We start from the raw sequence: 19,116 nt of genomic DNA on the forward strand, positions 1-19,116 counted from the left end.
AAATGGTCACTGTGCTCTAATGATCATACTCAAATAGATCTAAACAGTGTCCTCATTTATCTGCGTAGACCTTTGCCCACCGGGTAAATATTAGCTCCTTGTTCTCTTCTTCAGAAGTTACAGTCTCACAGATCAAACTGTTAATGTGGAATCAGCTTCCATATGAGAAGAAACTAAAAATATTTGTTTACTAATATCCTAATTTGAAATAGATTCTGTGGAAAGAATTCTCTTTATGTTCAGTAGACTTAGTCATGCAATATGTTTGGGATCAAAGCGTGGATTCATTTTATATTGGTGGAGGGCAGGTGCTTGATGTTGAGAATGTTTTTTGGGGTTTTTTAAAGGAATAACAAGTTCCAAAGCTCTAGTGTATGATTTCACCTTTAAAGTACATTAGCAGTTCCACTATAGCTGTGGAAAGTGTGAACTGTTTTATAGATCCGTGTTTTGCTACAATGACGCATTGTGAGTTTAAGTTGTTGCTCTACAAGGAATTAACTTACAATCTGTTCATTATTACTTTTTTCTTTCTGGCAGACAATGTCAGTGGAGATGCAGCTACAGCATTATGAGACTCAGAATAAACAATTCCAGCCCCTTTACAAAGAGTGGGAACGTGAATTTCAGCAATGGCAGGATCAAATTCAGGCGTACCCTCACAAAGACCAGCTTCATGAGTGTGAGAAACAGTGGAAGATGTGGCAGGGACAGATGAAAGCTACTCATACCCACCTTCAGGAGAAAGTGAAGTCGCTTCGGAACATGAACAGTCAATATACTGGGAATGTCACTTTGCCACCTCCATTTTCTTCATATTCTCAAACAACGCAAGGTGGCATGCCCATTGTGCCCTCAACTTTGCCCTCAGCTATACCTCCCCCAGCATCCACTGGATTCTCTTCTGGCCCTCAAACATCTGAAATACCTGTTCCAAAAGAATCAGGTCCACAGAGCACCCAGGCTACTGAAACAAGGCCATCTATGTTTCCTCCTCCTGGTTCTTTTAAATTTAAAGTTACTGAGTCACTTCCCACTTCCCAGACCACAGAGATGGCCAGGCCAGGTCTACTTCCTACCCCTTCTTCGGCTTCTTTTACATACAAAGCAACTGAGTCTCCTGCCACTTCCCAGACCGTGGAGACAACCAGGCCATCTATGTTTCCTACTTCTGGTTCTTTTATGTTCAATGTCACTGAGCCACTTCCCACTTCCCAGACCACAGAGATGGCCAGGCCAGGTCTGCTGCCTACCCCTACCTCTACATCTTTCACGTTTAAAGCAACTGAGTCTCCTGCCACTTCCCAGACCATGGAGACGACTAGGCCGGCTCTGCTTCCTACCCCTACTCATTTTTCTTATAAAAGTACTGATTCATCTGTCAGCTCCCAGGCCACTGAGACAAGACCAGCTCTGCTTCCTACTCCCTCTTCTGTTTCTTCCTTTTCATTTAAAGTTCCTGATTCAGCTGCTACCTCCCAGACCATGGAGACAACCAGACCAGCTCTTCTTCCTACCCCTTCCCCTGCTTCTTTTTCTTATAAAAATACGGATACATCTGCCACATTGCCTTACCACTCAAATGTGACATCATCTGCTGGCTCTTCAGATCAAGGCAGTTCTTATGTTCCTTTGGGCAAACAGTCCATGCCGTTTGGTTCTGTCTCTTCTGAATTAACTTCTGCTGAAATGAAACCCCATTCTACAGTGTCCTCGTCATCTGCATCCTCCACCACTACCACCACTACTACTACCTATCAGAACAGACCAGTTAGGCCAACTGGGTTTCCTGACACCCCCAGAGGACCATACTATGAGGGCCCAAGGGGGGCAAGGTAGGTTTTCTCTCTCATTTTTGCATGTGACTATTGTAGAGAGACCTTTAAATTAGAGATGTATGAGAATTTTGTTTCATTTTGCAAATCCCTCAGAACTGCCCCATTCATAACTCTGAGTGAGAGGGCATGTTCTCCAAAAATGTTCGCACTTTCCTAAACTTGCAGTTGTAGACTTTACCCTTTAAAAATCCAGTTTTAAAAATGCACACATTAAGATGCACACTTAAAATTTTCACGTGTTAGTCAATGGGGGGAAAGTGCACACTTTTGAAAGATGTGTAGTTTTCCCATTCGAACAAACTGAAAAACAGGTTGCAAACAAGAATGGGAGCAAGCAGAACTAAGCTTCGAAGTGAAGTTCGGAGAAGTTCAGTGAGCTCAAACATGCCTGGTTCTCCCATCCCTACTTTAAATGTAACTTTGCTATACTGTGCACCTGGCCTGTAGAGAGGTAGCATTTCATGTGAATATGCTCATCCTGTGGTCATTGCCACATTCAGGAATGTTCAGTCCATCCAGATTTGTCTTTCTTGATGAAGGGTAATGTTTGAATCACAGCTGTGGGGCAGGTGTCAGTAGGTTTGCTCCTTCTAATAGCAAACTCAAGTGATGCAGTGTTGACAGCTTTGTAGCCAAAAAGGCTTCACCTACAAACAAGACGAAGGCATTTGCATGAGCCACAGCCACTCTGTTACCTCAGCTGCTCCATAGCTTCCCACATTCTAAACAAGAAGGGCACCTCTGAAGCTATGCAGATTGTTGATAGCTGGAGCCCTTCTCATCTTCTTAATGGAAGATGGAGAGGACTACCGGAACCTGATGCTGCTGCAGCAGAAAGGAGGTGAACACCCAGAGGAAAAGCTATCCTCTGGAGCTTAAAGGGCAACCGTCCCTTTTCTTAATCCAATCAACATTTTATTGCACGTCCCCACTTGTTTTGCCTATAGTGCATATCATTCAGCATCAGAAATAATCTCCTCTATAGTTACTTCTTTTTAAGTAAACACTTATTTTACATATGGAAAACTTATTAATTTAATATAATTATACATTTTTGTGAACCGCCCAGAGAGCTTCGGCTATTGGGCGGTATAAAAATGTAATAAATAAATAAATAAATAAATATTTAAATATTTATTTATTTATTTGTTACATTTTTAAATTGAATATTATGCCCACTAGACTTACTCTCTGTTATGCTGTATTCAGAGAGTAACGTCTGACCAGGGCCTCTTCTTTGAGGCCGAGTCTAACTTTCACCTAGTTTGCCAGAGCCTCAGTTGCCCCTGTTTTGTAAGGGCCAGGGGAATCACCCTTGGAGTGCATGAAAAACACCACCTGTTTTTCTGGTTAATTTTGAGAATCATTATTACTTCACGAAGTTTGAATTTGATAGCTATTTCCCTGACAAAGGAGGGTTATGGATTTGTTTTGTAGGTAAGGCTCATCAAATCTATTACTTGAATAAAATGTGTTTGTGTATCACACAGGTTCGATGGACCACGAGGAAGAGGCTTTGAAAGGTTTGAACCTCCAAGACCGAGAGGTCCTCACTTTCAGGGTCAACGTTTAGAAGGTTCGAGGCCAAGGCTTCAAAATCAGCACATGGATGGATCTTCAGGCAAACAGGGGACAATTCCTCGGGGGCCAGCAGCAGCATTTTATACTCCCTCAGGTGCACCACAAATGCAGACTTCCCAAGCAAGTGGACCACGGTGGCGGGGGCCTAGACCTCCTTTGGGACAACAGAACCATCAATCAGAAAGTAAAGAATCTTTTACTGATATGGCCAGCGATCAGACAGTGGTGAATAAATCTAAATTTACAACAGATACAAAACATTCTGGCCCAGTTCAGTCGGATAAGGGCCTTTCTAAAGCACAGCAAAATATATCCCAAAAAGAAGGCAGAGAAGTAATATCAGAAGCAAAGAAACAGAGTTCCATTGAGTCTGGGTTGCAAACAGAAGCATCGAAATCTACTCGTACTACAACCGGTCTTCACCAGCCACCAGTTTCTACTCTTCCTCCAAAACCAGGAGGGAAGAAAACATTGCTACCACCACCAATAATAGGAAATAAAGATTTGAACTCTACAGAAAATAAATTGGCTTTGCCAGAAAATAACCAGAGCAACGAACCATCTAAACTGGAAAGCAGGGAGAGGGGGCAAATTAAGCCAGGAGATAATCAGGCAAAGGGGCCAGTTAGCAGAGGCAGGGGCCAGGGTAGAATGGAAGATAGTAGAGGTAGGGGCCGAGGCCGACTGGAAGATGGCAGAGGCAGGGGAATTCCAAATAGAGGTAGAGGTCAGACCAGAGATGTAACTGGTAGAGATGTGAGCGGTGGGCCAGGAGCCCATGACAAATTGTCAGAGGGCCACTCGGGCAACTGGGAATCTGGCATGGGTGGTCAATCGGGCAGCCAGGAAAGAGCATTGGGTAGACACTCAGGCAGCCAGGAGAGAGGGTTACCAGGTCCTCAGATCGGCAGCAGAGAGAGAGGCCGTGCAGGTAGCCGGGAAAGAGGCACAGTCAGGCACCCCAACAGCCAGGAGAGGGGACTGGACCGACACGCTAGTAATCGGGAGAGGGGCTCAGGTCGGCAAGCTAGTAGCCGAGAGAGGGGCCCAGATCGGCGGGCTAGTAGCCAGGAGAGGGACCCAGGCAGGAGGCCTAGTAGTCAGGAGAGAGACCTATACAGGCGTGAATCAGGTCCTGGAGGCAGTATTGAAAATTTACCTCCATTTCGTGAAGAATCACTCAGGCCACCATGGGCTTACGGAGAGGTAGGCCTAGAAGAGGGGCACCCATTTGAATACAGGGATGCTCCTCCCCTAGAGCGCAGACGATTGGATGATTGGGAAAGAGACAGATACTGGTTTGAGCGTGAACAGCGATATCATGATGAGCCTTTTGATCCATATGAGAGAGAAGACTTGTTACCGCACCGTCATCCATTGCCTCCCCTTTCACCTTTGCCCCCTCTACCTCCTTTACCTCCACTGTCGGCTGATCTTGACAGACGAGAGCCATTTTGGGATGACTGGGAAAGGCCAGTCGGGAGAGAGAGGGAGATGGACAGAGACCTGGACAGGATCAGAAGACCTTTGGATGTGTATGATCATGAATTTGAAAGAGACTGGGACAGAGAATACATAAGACCATTGGGGGATAGAGATACGCTCAATTGTGATCTGGACATACCTCCTCTCCCACCTTTGCCTCCTCTTCCTCCCCTTCCTCCTTTGGACAGGTATCGTGACGATCGATGGCTGGAGGAGAGAGAAAGAGATTTCTATGACAGAGATTGTAGAGATAGAGGAGAACTCAGAATTCGAGAGTATCCAGAAAGATGTAATACATGGAGGGAGCAGTCTGATTTCCCACCTGAGAGGGGTGATTGGGAGAGGGAAAGGTTTTCAGATAGGTGGTATCCAGATGAAATGGACAGATTTCTGCCTTTGGAGGATCATATGGATCCACCACCTATTCCACCACGTTCATCTGAATTGCTGGGAGAAGAGCCACACTTAGCCTCTGAGCAGTCTGTAGGGGGAGTAATGGTCCTTAGTCAAAGGCAGCATGAAATTATCTTGAAGGCTGCTCAAGAGCTAAAAATGCTACGGTGAGTTGGCTGCTGTTTTTGTTTATTATTTTTTTTATTATTTTTTATGTTGCTTTTTCAGTTGAACCCCAGCTCCTTTGCACTGCCCCTTACATAACGCTGCAAAAAATCATACATCAAGGTGGCAGGTTGTAATAAATATTTGGGCCACCGCAGGTTTGATACTCTTGTGTCAAGGATCACTGAGATAACGCTACGCTTTAAACCAGGGGTAGTCAGCCTGGTTCCCCCCGAGATGTTTTGGACTACAACTCCTATCAGCATAGTGAATGATCAGGGATTTGGGGAGGTCTAATCCATGATGTCTGGAGGGCACTAAGTTGCTTACTCCTGCTTTAAACAATGCTTTTTTAAACAAACGAATATAAGACATTTTCTTTTAAAAAAGAAAAAGTCAGAAATCCTTCCATACAATCAAGACAAATTATGAGCACAGCATACCTGTGATAGAAGAAATTCGTAGTTGGTGATGATCCTTTATCCTTGAACCTGGGTAATGAAGTGGGTAATGAACCTAGATGATGAAGTGCAACAATCCTGCTCTTGCAGACCTGCAGTGGGTTTTTTTGTAAAGAATCCAGAAGAAGTCAAAAACAAAAGGTCTGTGAAACAGAAGTGATTCCTCATTGGCCTCCAGGACTCAAATCAGTTCGTACCCAAGGGCTACAGAATCCACTCATGCTAATGTTGCCTAAAGGAGGCAGTTAACCACTTGTTCTCCTGATCCCATCAAAATACTTAAAACTAGAATCATAGAATCATATTATGGAATGATCTCCCCGATGAGGCTTGCCTGGCGCCAACATTGTTATCTTTTCGGCACCAGGTCAAGACTTTTCTCTTTTCCCAGGTATTTAACAACATTTAACAACGCTAAGTTTGTTTGTTTTTTAACGGACCCCAGAACTGCCCTTTACTGAGCTAGGAATGTGGCCACCATTTTGGTGTTCATTAGAATTTTGACCTGAAAGTTTTCTAGCCAGGAGGACTTGCATTTTTTTTTCTCTTAGCACCAGGATGATAGCCTCAGAAGCCATAAAGAGATTTGAGGTTACAAAGAAATATATCTTGGTTGCTAAATGTTCTCTGCAAAGTCCTCAACTAACCATTTATTTAAAATTCATTTTAAAAATGTATAATCCTGCCTGTCTTGTTAAAGGGCAAGCCAAGGTGGCTAACAACACACATTGACCTGGTTTGTATGTAACAAGGATGTGTACAGCATGTGCTGTGACAAATCATGGGTTAATTGATTAACCCATGATTTGCCACAGCACATGCTGCACACATTCTGCTGTTTCTTTAAATATGCGGCTTCCAATTGGCCGTATTGGAGGTTGCTCTGTGACATCTGAACCCAGACACTGTGTAGTTAACTTTGGATTGTTTAACCTACTGTTAACTCAAAATAACCGCCAACTGGAGGTTGCGTATAAAAAGTGGCGGTGGCCGAGAAACAGGCAACTGAAATGATCAAGGGACTGGAACACCTCCCCTATGCGGGAATATTAAAACAGCTGGAATTGTTTAGCTTGGGAAAAGGAGGGTAAAGGGAGACATTATAGAAGTGTACAGAATTATGAATAGTGTGGAGAATGGATAGGGAGACATTTTGTCACTCCCTCAAAATAGTAAAACCCAGGGTCATCCCATGAAGCTGATTGGTGGGAGATTCAGGGCAAATAAAAGGAAGTACTTCTTCACACAGTGCACAGTTAAACTATGGAATTTGCTACAACAAGATCTAGTGATGGCCGCCAATTTGAATGTCTTTAAAGGGGGAATAGATAAATTCCTGGAGGAGAAGGCTATCAATGGCTATGTACTACCTCCAATATCAGAGGCAGTAAACCTATGTACACCAGTTGCTTGTGAGTTATATGAATAGAGTATGAATAGAGTCCTGGATTAGATGGACCCTTGGTCTGATCCAGCATGGCTTTTTTATGTTCTTATGTCACATGCTAGCATGCACTGGGGCAAATCATTGGTTAATTAATTAACCCACAATTCGCCGCCATTATGTTCAAACAGCCCCAGTGTTAAAACACGATAGCAACAAGTCAAAACAAAGTAAATGCAGCAAAAAGAACTAGAAGAAGAGTGATATAAACAGCAGAAATTAACAGTCACCAAAAAAAAAACCCAGGCCAAAAGAAACCAGTAGCAGAACCGATACAAATGAGTCTGAAAGTTTCCAAAATAATCAGTTTTTAGCCTGCTGTCTGGAGAGGCCATTAGGGTATTCCATGATGTTTGCACCACAACTGAAAATGTGTATGCTTTGATGTCACTGTTGGTTTTTAAAGAGATATTTAACACAAAAACACTTTTTTACTCTGCAGAGAACAGAAAGAACATATGCAGAAGATGAATGAATTTGGTCCTGAGCCCCAAATGGCTGAACGGCCACCACATGAAATGCCGAGATCCCAAAGTACAATTGCTAGGAAGGATAACTTTCAGGTAAATCCAATATTGCTACAGGAATACTGTGCAAATGTAACTTGGATGTGATGAAGATGTTTTATGGTATGTTTTAAAAAGATGTAAAAACTGGTTTTCTGCCAGAAGGAAATCCAAAGCAGTTCGTGAAGTTAACATAGTACAATGTAAGCATAATGACACCTAGTATCAAATAAAAACAAAAAATAAAGTCGCACAATATCACAAAAAAGATTTAACCGTAAATTCCTGGTTTAATAAACATTTTTAATTATTTTTCTAATTGATTATAAGGTTTAGTTCTTGGGGACCTCTACCACTGTTAAGAAGGCTCTGTTTCATGTTCTATCAGTCTTTTGTCTTAAGAATTCAGTTCCAGCTTCAAAGTTTTAAATAAAGACAGAAACGTCACTCTCGTGAATTTAAGGCACTTCGGATGACACAAGCACGTTATCTCTGATTACTGTCAGTTCCCCACCATCACTGCTGTAGCCCATATGCTTACACTGTTGTATCAAATGCTGTTCTAGTAGATCCCCCAACCCTCAGAAAGGGTTTTCAAGGAGCTCCAGAGAGGAGGAGGAGAAGCTGGGAAGTCCCCATCCCATCTCATAACAGTCAGAACCAGAATTCATTAGTAATACAACTGCAATATTTAATTGTAAAGCAAGGACCGTTGACAAGAAGAGAATATAGGTTTTCTGGACTAAATAGCAGACAGGCGGTGTTGTCTTCTTGCGCAAACCCGAATTTTAAAAAATGTTTTAAAGTTTGCAAATGCATTACCATATTTACAAGCGCTCAGAAAATAATATGCATTTGGTGATGTGATGCGGAGTGGAGCAGATTTCCTCATGAGCCAGCAACCCCAGTGGATCACTTGCAGAAAAGTTGCTGATGTAGGGAACGAGGAAACGAGGATTTCTGCTGCAAAGGTGCCTGGGGTATGTGCCGGGAGTGAGTGGGAAGACCAAGAGGAAACAACCCACAGCAAGCTGCAATACTTCCAGTCGTCAGTCAGTAGTAATGTGGGTTATCGAGCGAAAAGCCAATTCACTGTGGCTTATCTTGAGGGTGGCTTAGTGTGACATGTGAACTTGCCCATTGTTGGTAATTTATACCTTTCTTTTGTGGCAACTCATTTGGTGAATGATACTTAACTGAGGGGTGGTTCAGATATTTGTACATTTCTCTATATAGAGCAGTCCCAAAGACCAGAAATAGACACTTCCTAATACCTCCTCCTTGCTGTGTGGGAAGAGGACACCACCTCATGGCTCGCTACAGCTCATAACTGCTTGTGCATGCTAAACCGTGTTTTAGCAGGACACGTGCCCCGACAACATGGTTTAAACTCTTACTTTATAATTGATTTATAAACTTCCTTTTATCTAGGCCTCTTCTGAAATGCAGGCTGAGATGTCGATAGATGAACAACCTATTAAGCCTACTCCAGCTGTAATTATAAAGCCACCCATCTTGTTTCGGAAGCCTACCCCAACAAACAAGCCAGCTGGTATGGTAGCAAAGCCTTCTGCTTCGGTGATGAGGCCGCCTGTTCCAGCTTCAAAGGCCCCTCACTCAGCAGCAAAGCTGCAGGGTCCGCCATCACAGCAAAGTGGTCCAATTCCCATTTCAGCTGCTACTCAAGTCTCAACTCCTTTGGTAAAGCCATCACCTGGCATAAACCAAGAGCGTTGGGATGAGGATTCTTTCCAAGGACTTTGGGATAGCAGTGAAGATAAAGGGTTAAAATCAGAATACGACTTACTCTCGTCAGATCCCTCATTGCCTTCACCAACTTCCTTTGCGCCAGGTATGGCACAGCTTTCCAAGCCACCAATTATTCATCAGACTGTTGACTATGGACACGGACACAGCCATGGGCAAGGTGAATACTGTTTATTGATATGCTACTTAACACATCAATTGACGGAAGCATAAAAGAAACTTAGCCAATACTGTTGTCTTCATTGGAGTGTACTGGATTATATTCTGTGCATTGAAAACCTTGAAGGAACATTTAATGGTGATATTTAATAGGGAAATCCGATCCCTTTAATATTTTAGTCTTCTATTGAGGTTATGGACTTTTGTGAGAAAAGGATTTTGCTTTTATTCCTTTCTGTAGAGAATATGGCTTACTTTTCAGAGGTATTGAACCTCAGGCCCGTGGGCCAAGTATAGCCCACCTTGGATCCCAGTCTTGCCCTCCATGTTCTCCAGATGGCCACACCCCTTTCCCTAGTTCGCACCCCCTTTCTCTGACCACCAACCGTTTGGTGATTTCCCAGCTTTTGCACTATTTCCCCCCATTCTAAAAGGTTGGAATGCCTCTCCTGAGGCTTAGTTACTGACAGTAAGAGTTTTAAAATAGTCCTGCTGTTCTGGGTATTTGGCCCTTTTGCCTTTGGTCCCGCTCACCACTGGAATATGGCTCCCAAGAGTTTCTCTGAAATTGACTTCTGCCTTCAGGATGAAAGAGGTTCAGTGCCCCTGCTGTACTGATAAATAATAGAATAGCAACTGGCAGTCTACTGAACTACCAACATGGGGCCTAACATGCAACAGTATGAATAAACTAGAAGATCCACAAAACACTGATAGTCACCTAACAGTTTGTAAATTGATCATGTGTTTAAATGACTCTCTAATCTTAATAACTACAGCACTAAATGTGGAGCCACTTTCCTGTAAAGAAAAGTTAAAACGTTTGAGGCTTTTTAGTTTAGACAAAAGATTACCCTACCAGGTTTATAAAGCTATGAATAGTGTGGAAGCAGAATGCCGGGCCTTGGCATGGTTGAACAAGGCAATTCTTACAGTTTTGGTAAGAATTATTTCTTAATAATCATTACTGTGGTGATTTTGTTGTGTTGAAATACCTATTTTGGCAAGTTGCCACTGCTCTATAATGCCTACTTTCCATTCACCTGCCTCGTCCTTACTGACAAATAGCAAGTGGGATTTGGGTAAGTGTGAGGGACTTTGATCAAAGCTAGTCTTTTGATTAGGGTGACCATATGGCCGGATTTGTCCGGGTTTTTGACGGCAAATCTGGGAGGGGGAGGGGAAATCTGGATTTTCTTTCAAAGAGCAGCTTTAATGGGAATTAACAAAAATACTTATAACTCCGTCATTTTTTAAGATAAAGACATGAAACTTGGCACAATGGTAGCTCTTAGGAAGGGCTTTAGTCATACCAAATTTGAAACAGATCCGTTCATCCATTGATTTTTTAGGATTTTTTTAAAAATTGAGGTTTAAAATTATTGTTTTTAAAATCGTCATTTTTAAAGTTAAAGAGATGAAACTTTGTACCATGATAGGATTTAGGTAGAGCTTTAGCCACACCAAATTTGAAACAGATCATCCATTGATTTTTTTAGGAATTTTTTAAAAATTGAGGTTTTAAAATTATTATTTTTTAAATCGTCATTTTTAAAGATAAAGAGATGAAACTTTGTACCATGATATGATTTAGGTGGAGCTTTAGCTACACCAAATTTGAAACAGATCTGTTTATCCATTGATTTTTTAGGATTTTTTTTAAAAATAAGGTTTTAAAATTATTATTTTTAAAACTGTCATTTTTAAAGATAAAGAGCTGAAAGTTGGCACCATGATAGCTTTTAGGTAGAGCTTTAGCCATACCAAATTTGAAACAGATCTGGGGGCAGTAGCAAACCCTGTTAAGATAGTCAGAAAAGATATTTGAGGGAAGGGGAGAATGTAACACACAGAGAATAGCAAAAGCTTCAAAGTACAGCAAAACCTACAAAAGTAGGAGTGAGTGAAGTTAATTTCAGATACATTGAATCTCTCACTTGTTCTTTATTTCAGTGATTTTAACATTAAGATGTTATGTAGAACAGATTTGTCTTAAATGTGTGCTGTAAAATCAGACATGTGACCAAGGCTCTGTTCGGGTGGGCACGCCCCCTTGGTACTGGACACGCCCCCTTGGGGGCGACCATGTTGTTCTCCTTTTTGGTTTCCAAAATATGGTCACCCTACTTTTGATGATTTGTGATTCTTCTCAGGAAGCCTTATTGGCATCTGTTGTTTTGTTTTTGGAAACAAATACTCATGTGAATGGGTTGCAGCGTTTCCCCTATGGAGAAAAAACTCTCATGAGAGCTTTAGCTAGGCAATTGTTTTTAATTTAATTAAACATTTGTTAGTAAGGCAAAATACAAAAACATTTTGCTAAGTTGGCCTAAGTGATTGATACAGTTCATTTTTTAAAACTGTAAAGCTGTTGCCTCTCCTGGAGCCGTTGCTTATTAAGGAAAGGACAAATGTGTTGAAAGATGGACTCTGGGGCAATCTCTTTAATTCTTTTATTGCCAATTTGTATTTAACAGATATATCCACCAGTAAAGGTGGACAGATTCCTTATGGGGAGCGAATACCACTACGTCCAGAATTTCCTCATGAGAGGCCGCCCTTTTCAAAAGGTGAGTGTCTTTGAGATATCTCTTTGAAGAAGGCATTACTTTCATATTTGGTAGGTTGCCTTTTTAGAAAAGAGATGCATTTTTCTCTTCCATCTTACAGCAGAGGGACTTAAATATATTCATTACATTTTGGATTGTTTTAAGTACTCAGCTGTTCTAAATAGTATGTAGAATGTGATGGTAGGATTCACTTCAGACTGTGAGTGGAATAGAACACTTTGACTACTCCTCCGTATAAAGAGCTGGTCGCATGTAGAAAACTAGTACATCAGGGAAGAGAGAGAGGTTTAGCATAGTCTTTTCCCTGGTAATGATAGGTTTTTTCTTGAAGAGGAAGTATAATGCAATCCTTCACTTGCAGTCTGAAGTGGTTCAGCCCAAGAAATCTGCCACTTTGCTCCACCTCATTTTGAGAAATGAAAGAGTAGCTCTAAGATTATTTTGACTTCTTTTTAGAACATCCAGGCCAAAGAGATCGATACATCAAGGAGAGAGACTCTTACTTTGAGCGGCAAAATAATACCAATGTAGATCACAGAGATTTCAGGAGAGAACGGGAGTCTTACAGGGACCGAATTTCTGGAGACCATGAACGGGAAAGATTTGACAAAGAACGTTATCCACGAGAAGACAGGTATGTAGTGTAGGAATAGCTGGAATACAAAAGTAATAGTTTTTGTGTGGAATCCTCAGGACTGTCTGTTTTATTTGTGGACAATAATAGTCACACTCCTTTCTGCATTGATTCTGCATATATGAGCAACGTTGTTAAAAACAGCTGTGATCCTTAATTTGGATAACATTTAAATTTTAGTTCAAGTATAGTAATGTAGGCTTGTGTAAAAATAAAATGGCTTAACCTAAAGAACAGGTTAAAAATAACCTGTTATTTGTCACACTGATTTGTCAAATTGAGGTCCACACATTTTTGGCTGGATAGCCAACTATTGTTTCTAGTAGCAATCTAGGCTTGGCTTTCTCTCATCCTGCTCCACAAAAGCAGTGTAGCTCCACAAGGGATTCCTGTGTGGAGGGGGGCATAAAGGTTCATGTGTTTGTAGCATCCCCTCCTCTCTAACTTGTGACACTAATGCTGCATCACAGGATGAAACTCATCATGGCACCATTTTGAAAGAGGCGTACTCTGCTTGCCTGTGTTGCTGGCACCTTTAAAAGAAAAATTCTCCTGTTGCTTTCTTTGCTGGCTGCCAGAATTAAATGTCTGGCTGCCAATGGTAATCTGGTGGATGGTATTTGTGGTTATATTTATATTTATGGTGCTTTTGTGTTTTAATGTTTAGTGTTATATTGATCTGGTTTGCATGTAATGACAGCCCATCAGTTTAAAACCACGCCTCTTCCACTTTACTGCACAGGCCACGATAGGCTCCTTCATAGGTTGTTCAGCATGACAAGCGAACCTGGACCGCTGGGTTGTTTAGGGCATAAACAACTCAACAGTTAATCCATTGTTTGTTGTTAGGTTAACTGCTGGGTTGTTTCACCCCTAAACTGCCAGGTAGTCTGGGTTTGAACATCATACTGCACAACCTACGTAGGAGCTGATCATGGTTTGTGCTGTAAAGCTAATGAGGCACTATTCATGTACAGCAACCTATTGCTTTTTAACTGATGGGTTGTCATTACATGCAAATAGCCCTATTGTAAAGTGAAAGGATGTTTACAATTGCTAAATTATTGATTTTGTTATAATCAAAACAAGAGATAAGGCAAAAGTATAAATGTTTTAGAATAAAAAATAAAACTCTTCCAGTAAGTTAACATAAATATATTGGGCTGCTATAGAAACTTATATTAAAGAGCTAGCTTAACAAATCATAGTTTTTCATAGTTTGTTCTATAGAGTTGCCAATTGCTGCTCACATTGGAGCATTATTATTATTACCCAGAGGACCTTCTCTTGTTGTTGTTGTTGATAATAATAATAATAATAATAATAATAATAATAATAATAATAATTCAATTTATATCCCGCCTATATACAAAATACTCTAGGTGGCAACAAAATACCCTAGGTGGCACATCTTATAGAATATTTGAAAGGAAAGGAGAAATGAGGGTAGGAAGAGGTGCTTCTGTATTCCTTCAGATCTGTTAACGTTTCCTTACAGATATGTCATTTGGGGTGGGCAAACTAGAGTATATTCATTGCGTCCAGTAGCAATATATGGGGTTGGCCAGGGATTAGGTGATCAGAGAGCCTCATGTACATTTGTTGTAAAATGTATGTAATAATTGTATGTGTCACAAAGTGCTATGAACTGCCCAGAGAGTTTTGGCTTCTGGGCAGTATGGAAATGTAATAAATGAATTAAAATGCTTTCTCCATTTGGCAGGCCATCTCCTTCAAGAACTCAGTCTTACCGTGACAAAGACCATTCAAACTCAAGAAGGGGAGGTTTTGAAAGGCAATCATATGAGAGAAAGCCTGATCGTCCTCCCTATGATCATGGACCTTCCATGTTTGGAGGTACAATTGTTCAGCCTTGGACTATTGAGGGCTTGGAATCAGGATGGGAACATGAGCTTGTTTTCCTTCTTTATCAAGAAGGGGGGGGTATTCTTAATTTTTCTAACTTTTAGCTCTCCCTAATTCAAAGAAGAGTAGTTTTAAGTAACTATATTTATTTTGTAGATTTGTTTTATGTAAACCACCTTGGGAATTTGACTGAAGGATGGTATAAAAGATGTTCTAAATAAATAAATAATGCAAGAACTTAGTTCTGTCCCTTTGGCCATTAATATCAGTAAGATACAACTCCCGACCCTAGAATATTCTGTCATATAATTAGATACAGTGAATATGACAATGGTTTTAAAATCTGTGCAATATTTTCAGCACGTAAAGCCATTGCATACACTGGATAAATGTTATTATGCGTAGCACATTCCTGGCACATTTAGTCAGAAGCAAGTCCCATTGTGTTCAATAAGACATCCCAAGTAAATGCATGTAGGATTGCAGCCTTAGTCCTGTGTGCAATGCTACAAATAACATCTCTCAACCATATACTAAGGTTTGGATTTAGCCCCCTTCATGGATGAATTGTGTGTAGGGCAATACATGTAGAAAGGGGCCGCAGAGCTATTCTGATGCCTCCTGGCCCTGTACATGATCACCATGCATTAGGCATCGACATCTGCAGGAGAAAGTCTTTGCGCATAGTCCTTTATGGGAGCTGGAACCCTACATGACAGAGATAACAGCTCACCTGGAAGGCCTGTGGACAGAGAGGTCTGTGAGTTCTTCTGCTGGCATCTACGCCTAGCAAGTGGACATCGGGGGGGGGGGTGTGAGACCAATTGTGCAGCACATTTTTGCGTGTGATCTCTCTTCATGTGACTCATCTGGTAGTGGAAAACTTCTGCTTAAGAATGGCTCATTCTGACCTAGCGGAGCTTGCTGTGTGAGAGAAGTGATGCAAAGTCCAGTGAAGTGGTTCTGTTTGCACAAGCACTTTTCAAGACCTGTAGTGTTTATATGATACCGCCTGCTTCTTCCTTATTCACCTTGTTTCTCATACTATAATGTAGCACCCACATTATAGTATGTGGTGCTACACTATAAGAAATCTGATTGTGCTTCTGCAAGATTTCATGAAACAGCATTAAAATATTTTCTCCTCCTGCAGACAGTTCTTTGAACTGAAACCAAACTCAGTAATGATTATAAGAAGGATTTTCTCCCCAAAAAGTGTAACATATATTCTGCAATTCCACCCAGGCGTAGAAGTAAATCTCAGATGCCAGGGGCTGGAGGCTTCCATGGGTTGAATCCTGGAGAAATGTCTTGTGCCAAAGAGACGGAATAATGTGTGCAAATTAAGCAAATATATGCTGATTAATTTGCATGATTTATACAGTCCACAGCATTCCGTATTTTGTGGTGCAAGGTGTGTTTTCGCCATTGCTGGGGAACATGGGTGGGAGGGTGCTGTTCCACTCATGTCCTGTTATGGGTTCCTGGTCAACAGCTGGTTGGCCACTGTGTGAAGTGAATACTGAATTAGATGGATCCTTTGTCTGATCCAGCATGGCTCTTCTTATGTTCTTACTTAATTTTGTTTTTCTCTTTTGTGTAAACCTCATGTTAAGGTGACCGGAGAAATTACCCTGAGGATAGAATGCCTATTTCTGCTCCATCAATACCACGTCAACCACCACCTGCCCCACGTGTAGAGAGGAAACCAGAATCTAAAAATGTGGATGATATACTGAAACCACCTGGACGGGAGAGTAGACCAGAGAGGGTGAGTACTGTAAATGTGACTTTCCAATCTCAACTCACAAAATGTATAAGAAATGAAGCACTTCTGCTAATGTTTGTGTAACAGGTTTCCATGACTTTCAAAGTCATGGCTAATCTATGAATTTCAAAACAGGAAGAATATTAGATGCCTACGAAGTTATTTGATAAATATGAGTGCAGTTCTACTCTGTGCTCTGCTTCATCCCCCTCCCTTTGTTTGCCACTAAACTAATATGGTGTGATGGTGAAAGCAATCTTCACAAAGGGACTGCTATGGCTGAGTGGCAAGCAAGGGGCGTATATGGCCAGGCCAGCTACTGCTCTAACCACCCCACAGAGTGTCTAAGGTTGTGTTTTATTGATTCTGTCATTGCAAAATTAAATGTTGGCACAGAATACTTCAGAAGATGCCTATATGTGAAAAACTAAGTAGCTGGATCTTTTATCCGTTCTCTTCAGGGAGGACTAGGATTCAACTGGAACCTGTGAACTGAGGGCAAAGGATGGGCTTGAAGGAAGATCAGCTTGTAAATGTTCTCCTCCCTCTTGTGCTAATGGTTCTATCACCCCATTAACACCTTTATTGCCAAAGATGCCCCCTGTGTGTGCCTTATTACATCTCTGCTTCCTTCGATTTGTGTGTGCACTGCCTACCTTCCCAAATTCCTGCTTAAAAGGTGGTCTTGCAAGATGGCCTAATTTAAGCTTCTCTATATTCCCTTAGGAATTTTCCTTAAATAGTATTAAGTTAGTCTGAGGAATTATGCCAAGTTAAAACTCAAATCTGGTTCTGTTGTTACCATAGTAATGCTGCAGTGGTGGCTTCATTTCGTGAGTCCCTTCCCAAGAGGCTACAAGGGGTTATTTTATTTATTTATTTATTTATTTATTTATTGTATTTGTATACCGCTCCATAGCCGAAGCTCTCTGGATGGTTCACATAAGATAAAAACACTTGAACAAAAATTTAAACCCACAAAAACATGCAAAATGCACATACATTTAAAACCACTATAACAACTTATTTTATTTTATTTATTTTATTTGAGCTGCAGCTTGCCTGTGGATAGGCAGAAAGATGTTTGTCTACTGAATACTCATTATTCAACTCAGTCCAGTCTTTCATTTATGTGATCTTTGTTTTAGATTGTCATCATCATGCGAGGCTTGCCGGGCAGTGGAAAGACTCATGTTGCTAAGCTCATCAGGGTGAGTGGATAAGCAGCCACTTCCTTTATGCCTGTACTGAAAAGTAGAACTCAGTTGCATCTTGGTACTTGCCGTCCATGTGCAGTTTCCTTTCTTTATCCATTCAGAGCACAAAAAGAAATGTATTTTGTACATCTCCTGGGTGGGAGTAGTTTTTGGGTTCTGTATATTATTTATTCAAATGCCTCAGGTGCCCTTTTCCAGTACAATAACATACTGAAATGTTATTGACTGAAATGAAAAGTTGAAAATAGAATGTTCTCTTACTAATTGGGACTTTAGCTGGGGGTCTTTATATTCCAAGATGAAGTGCTCACACCAGAAACTTAAGTTGTTTTCCTTCATATTTCCTTCCCAGGATAAAGAAGTCGAATGTGGAGGAGCTGCACCCAGAGTGCTCAGCCTGGATGACTATTTTATCACTGAAATAGAGAAAGAAGAGAGAGACCCAGATACAAAGAAAAGAGTGAAAAAGAAGGTGCTCTTAATGCACATTCCAGTTGTTGGTTAAGGCATTGTAACTGACTTGTCAAGAAAGCATGGATCACAGCAGTAGGATTCATGGTCGCCAAGGCTACCATGGGATTATCCCAGCCTCTAGGGCCTACCATATTCTGAGCCCAAAACATGTGGCAGGATTTGCACTTGGTTTGGTTCTTGCTCTAGAATGGATGATGATCTGGGAGCAGAAGCGATATCGGCCATGTTCTTTTCATGAACAGATCTTTCCCCAGGAAGGTTAAGTCTCTTGGCATCTTCCAACAACTGCGCTTGGTCCACTCTCAGTGCCTGATAGATCGAAATGGGTTTCAGGTGGCTCTGTGGAATTTTCCTGCTGACATGGCTGGTATTTCTGTTCGCTGCCTGATCACTCCAAAAAACGAAAATAGCTTTGAGTCTCATAGGCATCCTCTCACACTGACAAGAGCCAGGGTGTGTAGTGGCTAGAGTGTTGGACTGGGAGTCGGGAGATCCGGGTCCTAATCCCCACTCTGCCATGGAAGCTCATTGCGTGACTTTGGGCCAGTCCCAGACTCTCAGCCCAACGTACCTCAAAGGGTTGTTGTCAGGATAAAAATAGAGAGGAGAAGATTATGTATGCCTTCTTGAGTTCCTTAAGGAGGAAAAAAGGTGGGAAATAAATGTAATAAATAAACTCCCAATATTTTCCAGGGGAATGACAGATCTGAAACAGTAATTAGGATTCAGGTGGAGAAAATCTCTGAATGAGTCCAACTGAACACTGTCTAGAGCTTACTTGAAAGATT

At 41.4% G+C, this 19,116-nt stretch overlaps 2 protein-coding genes across 4 annotated transcripts in view; both read left to right on the plus strand.

The window, feature by feature from the left end:
- Positions 1-19,116, plus strand: part of FCF1 (FCF1 rRNA-processing protein) — a 173,353-nt gene that overhangs the window by 25,442 nt on the left and 128,795 nt on the right. The gene's annotated exons all lie outside the window — the stretch shown is intronic.
- YLPM1 (YLP motif containing 1) overlaps positions 1-19,116 on the plus strand; it is a 58,926-nt gene that overhangs the window by 15,147 nt on the left and 24,663 nt on the right. For all 3 annotated transcript variants that reach the window (XM_063117867.1, XM_063117871.1, XM_063117870.1), the window contains 10 exons: positions 541-1,835; positions 3,329-5,464; positions 7,810-7,930; positions 9,305-9,800; positions 12,277-12,369; positions 12,826-13,003; positions 14,727-14,860; positions 16,486-16,640; positions 17,786-17,848; positions 18,207-18,326. In XM_063117867.1, the coding sequence (XP_062973937.1) occupies positions 541-1,835; positions 3,329-5,464; positions 7,810-7,930; positions 9,305-9,800; positions 12,277-12,369; positions 12,826-13,003; positions 14,727-14,860; positions 16,486-16,640; positions 17,786-17,848; positions 18,207-18,326 (4,791 nt within the window). The remainder of the gene's footprint in view (positions 1-540; positions 1,836-3,328; positions 5,465-7,809; positions 7,931-9,304; positions 9,801-12,276; positions 12,370-12,825; positions 13,004-14,726; positions 14,861-16,485; positions 16,641-17,785; positions 17,849-18,206; positions 18,327-19,116) is intronic.

The sequence above is a fragment of the Elgaria multicarinata genome, chromosome 2 (assembly GCF_023053635.1).
Source record: "Elgaria multicarinata webbii isolate HBS135686 ecotype San Diego chromosome 2, rElgMul1.1.pri, whole genome shotgun sequence".
NCBI classification, from domain to species: Eukaryota; Metazoa; Chordata; class Lepidosauria; order Squamata; family Anguidae; genus Elgaria; species Elgaria multicarinata.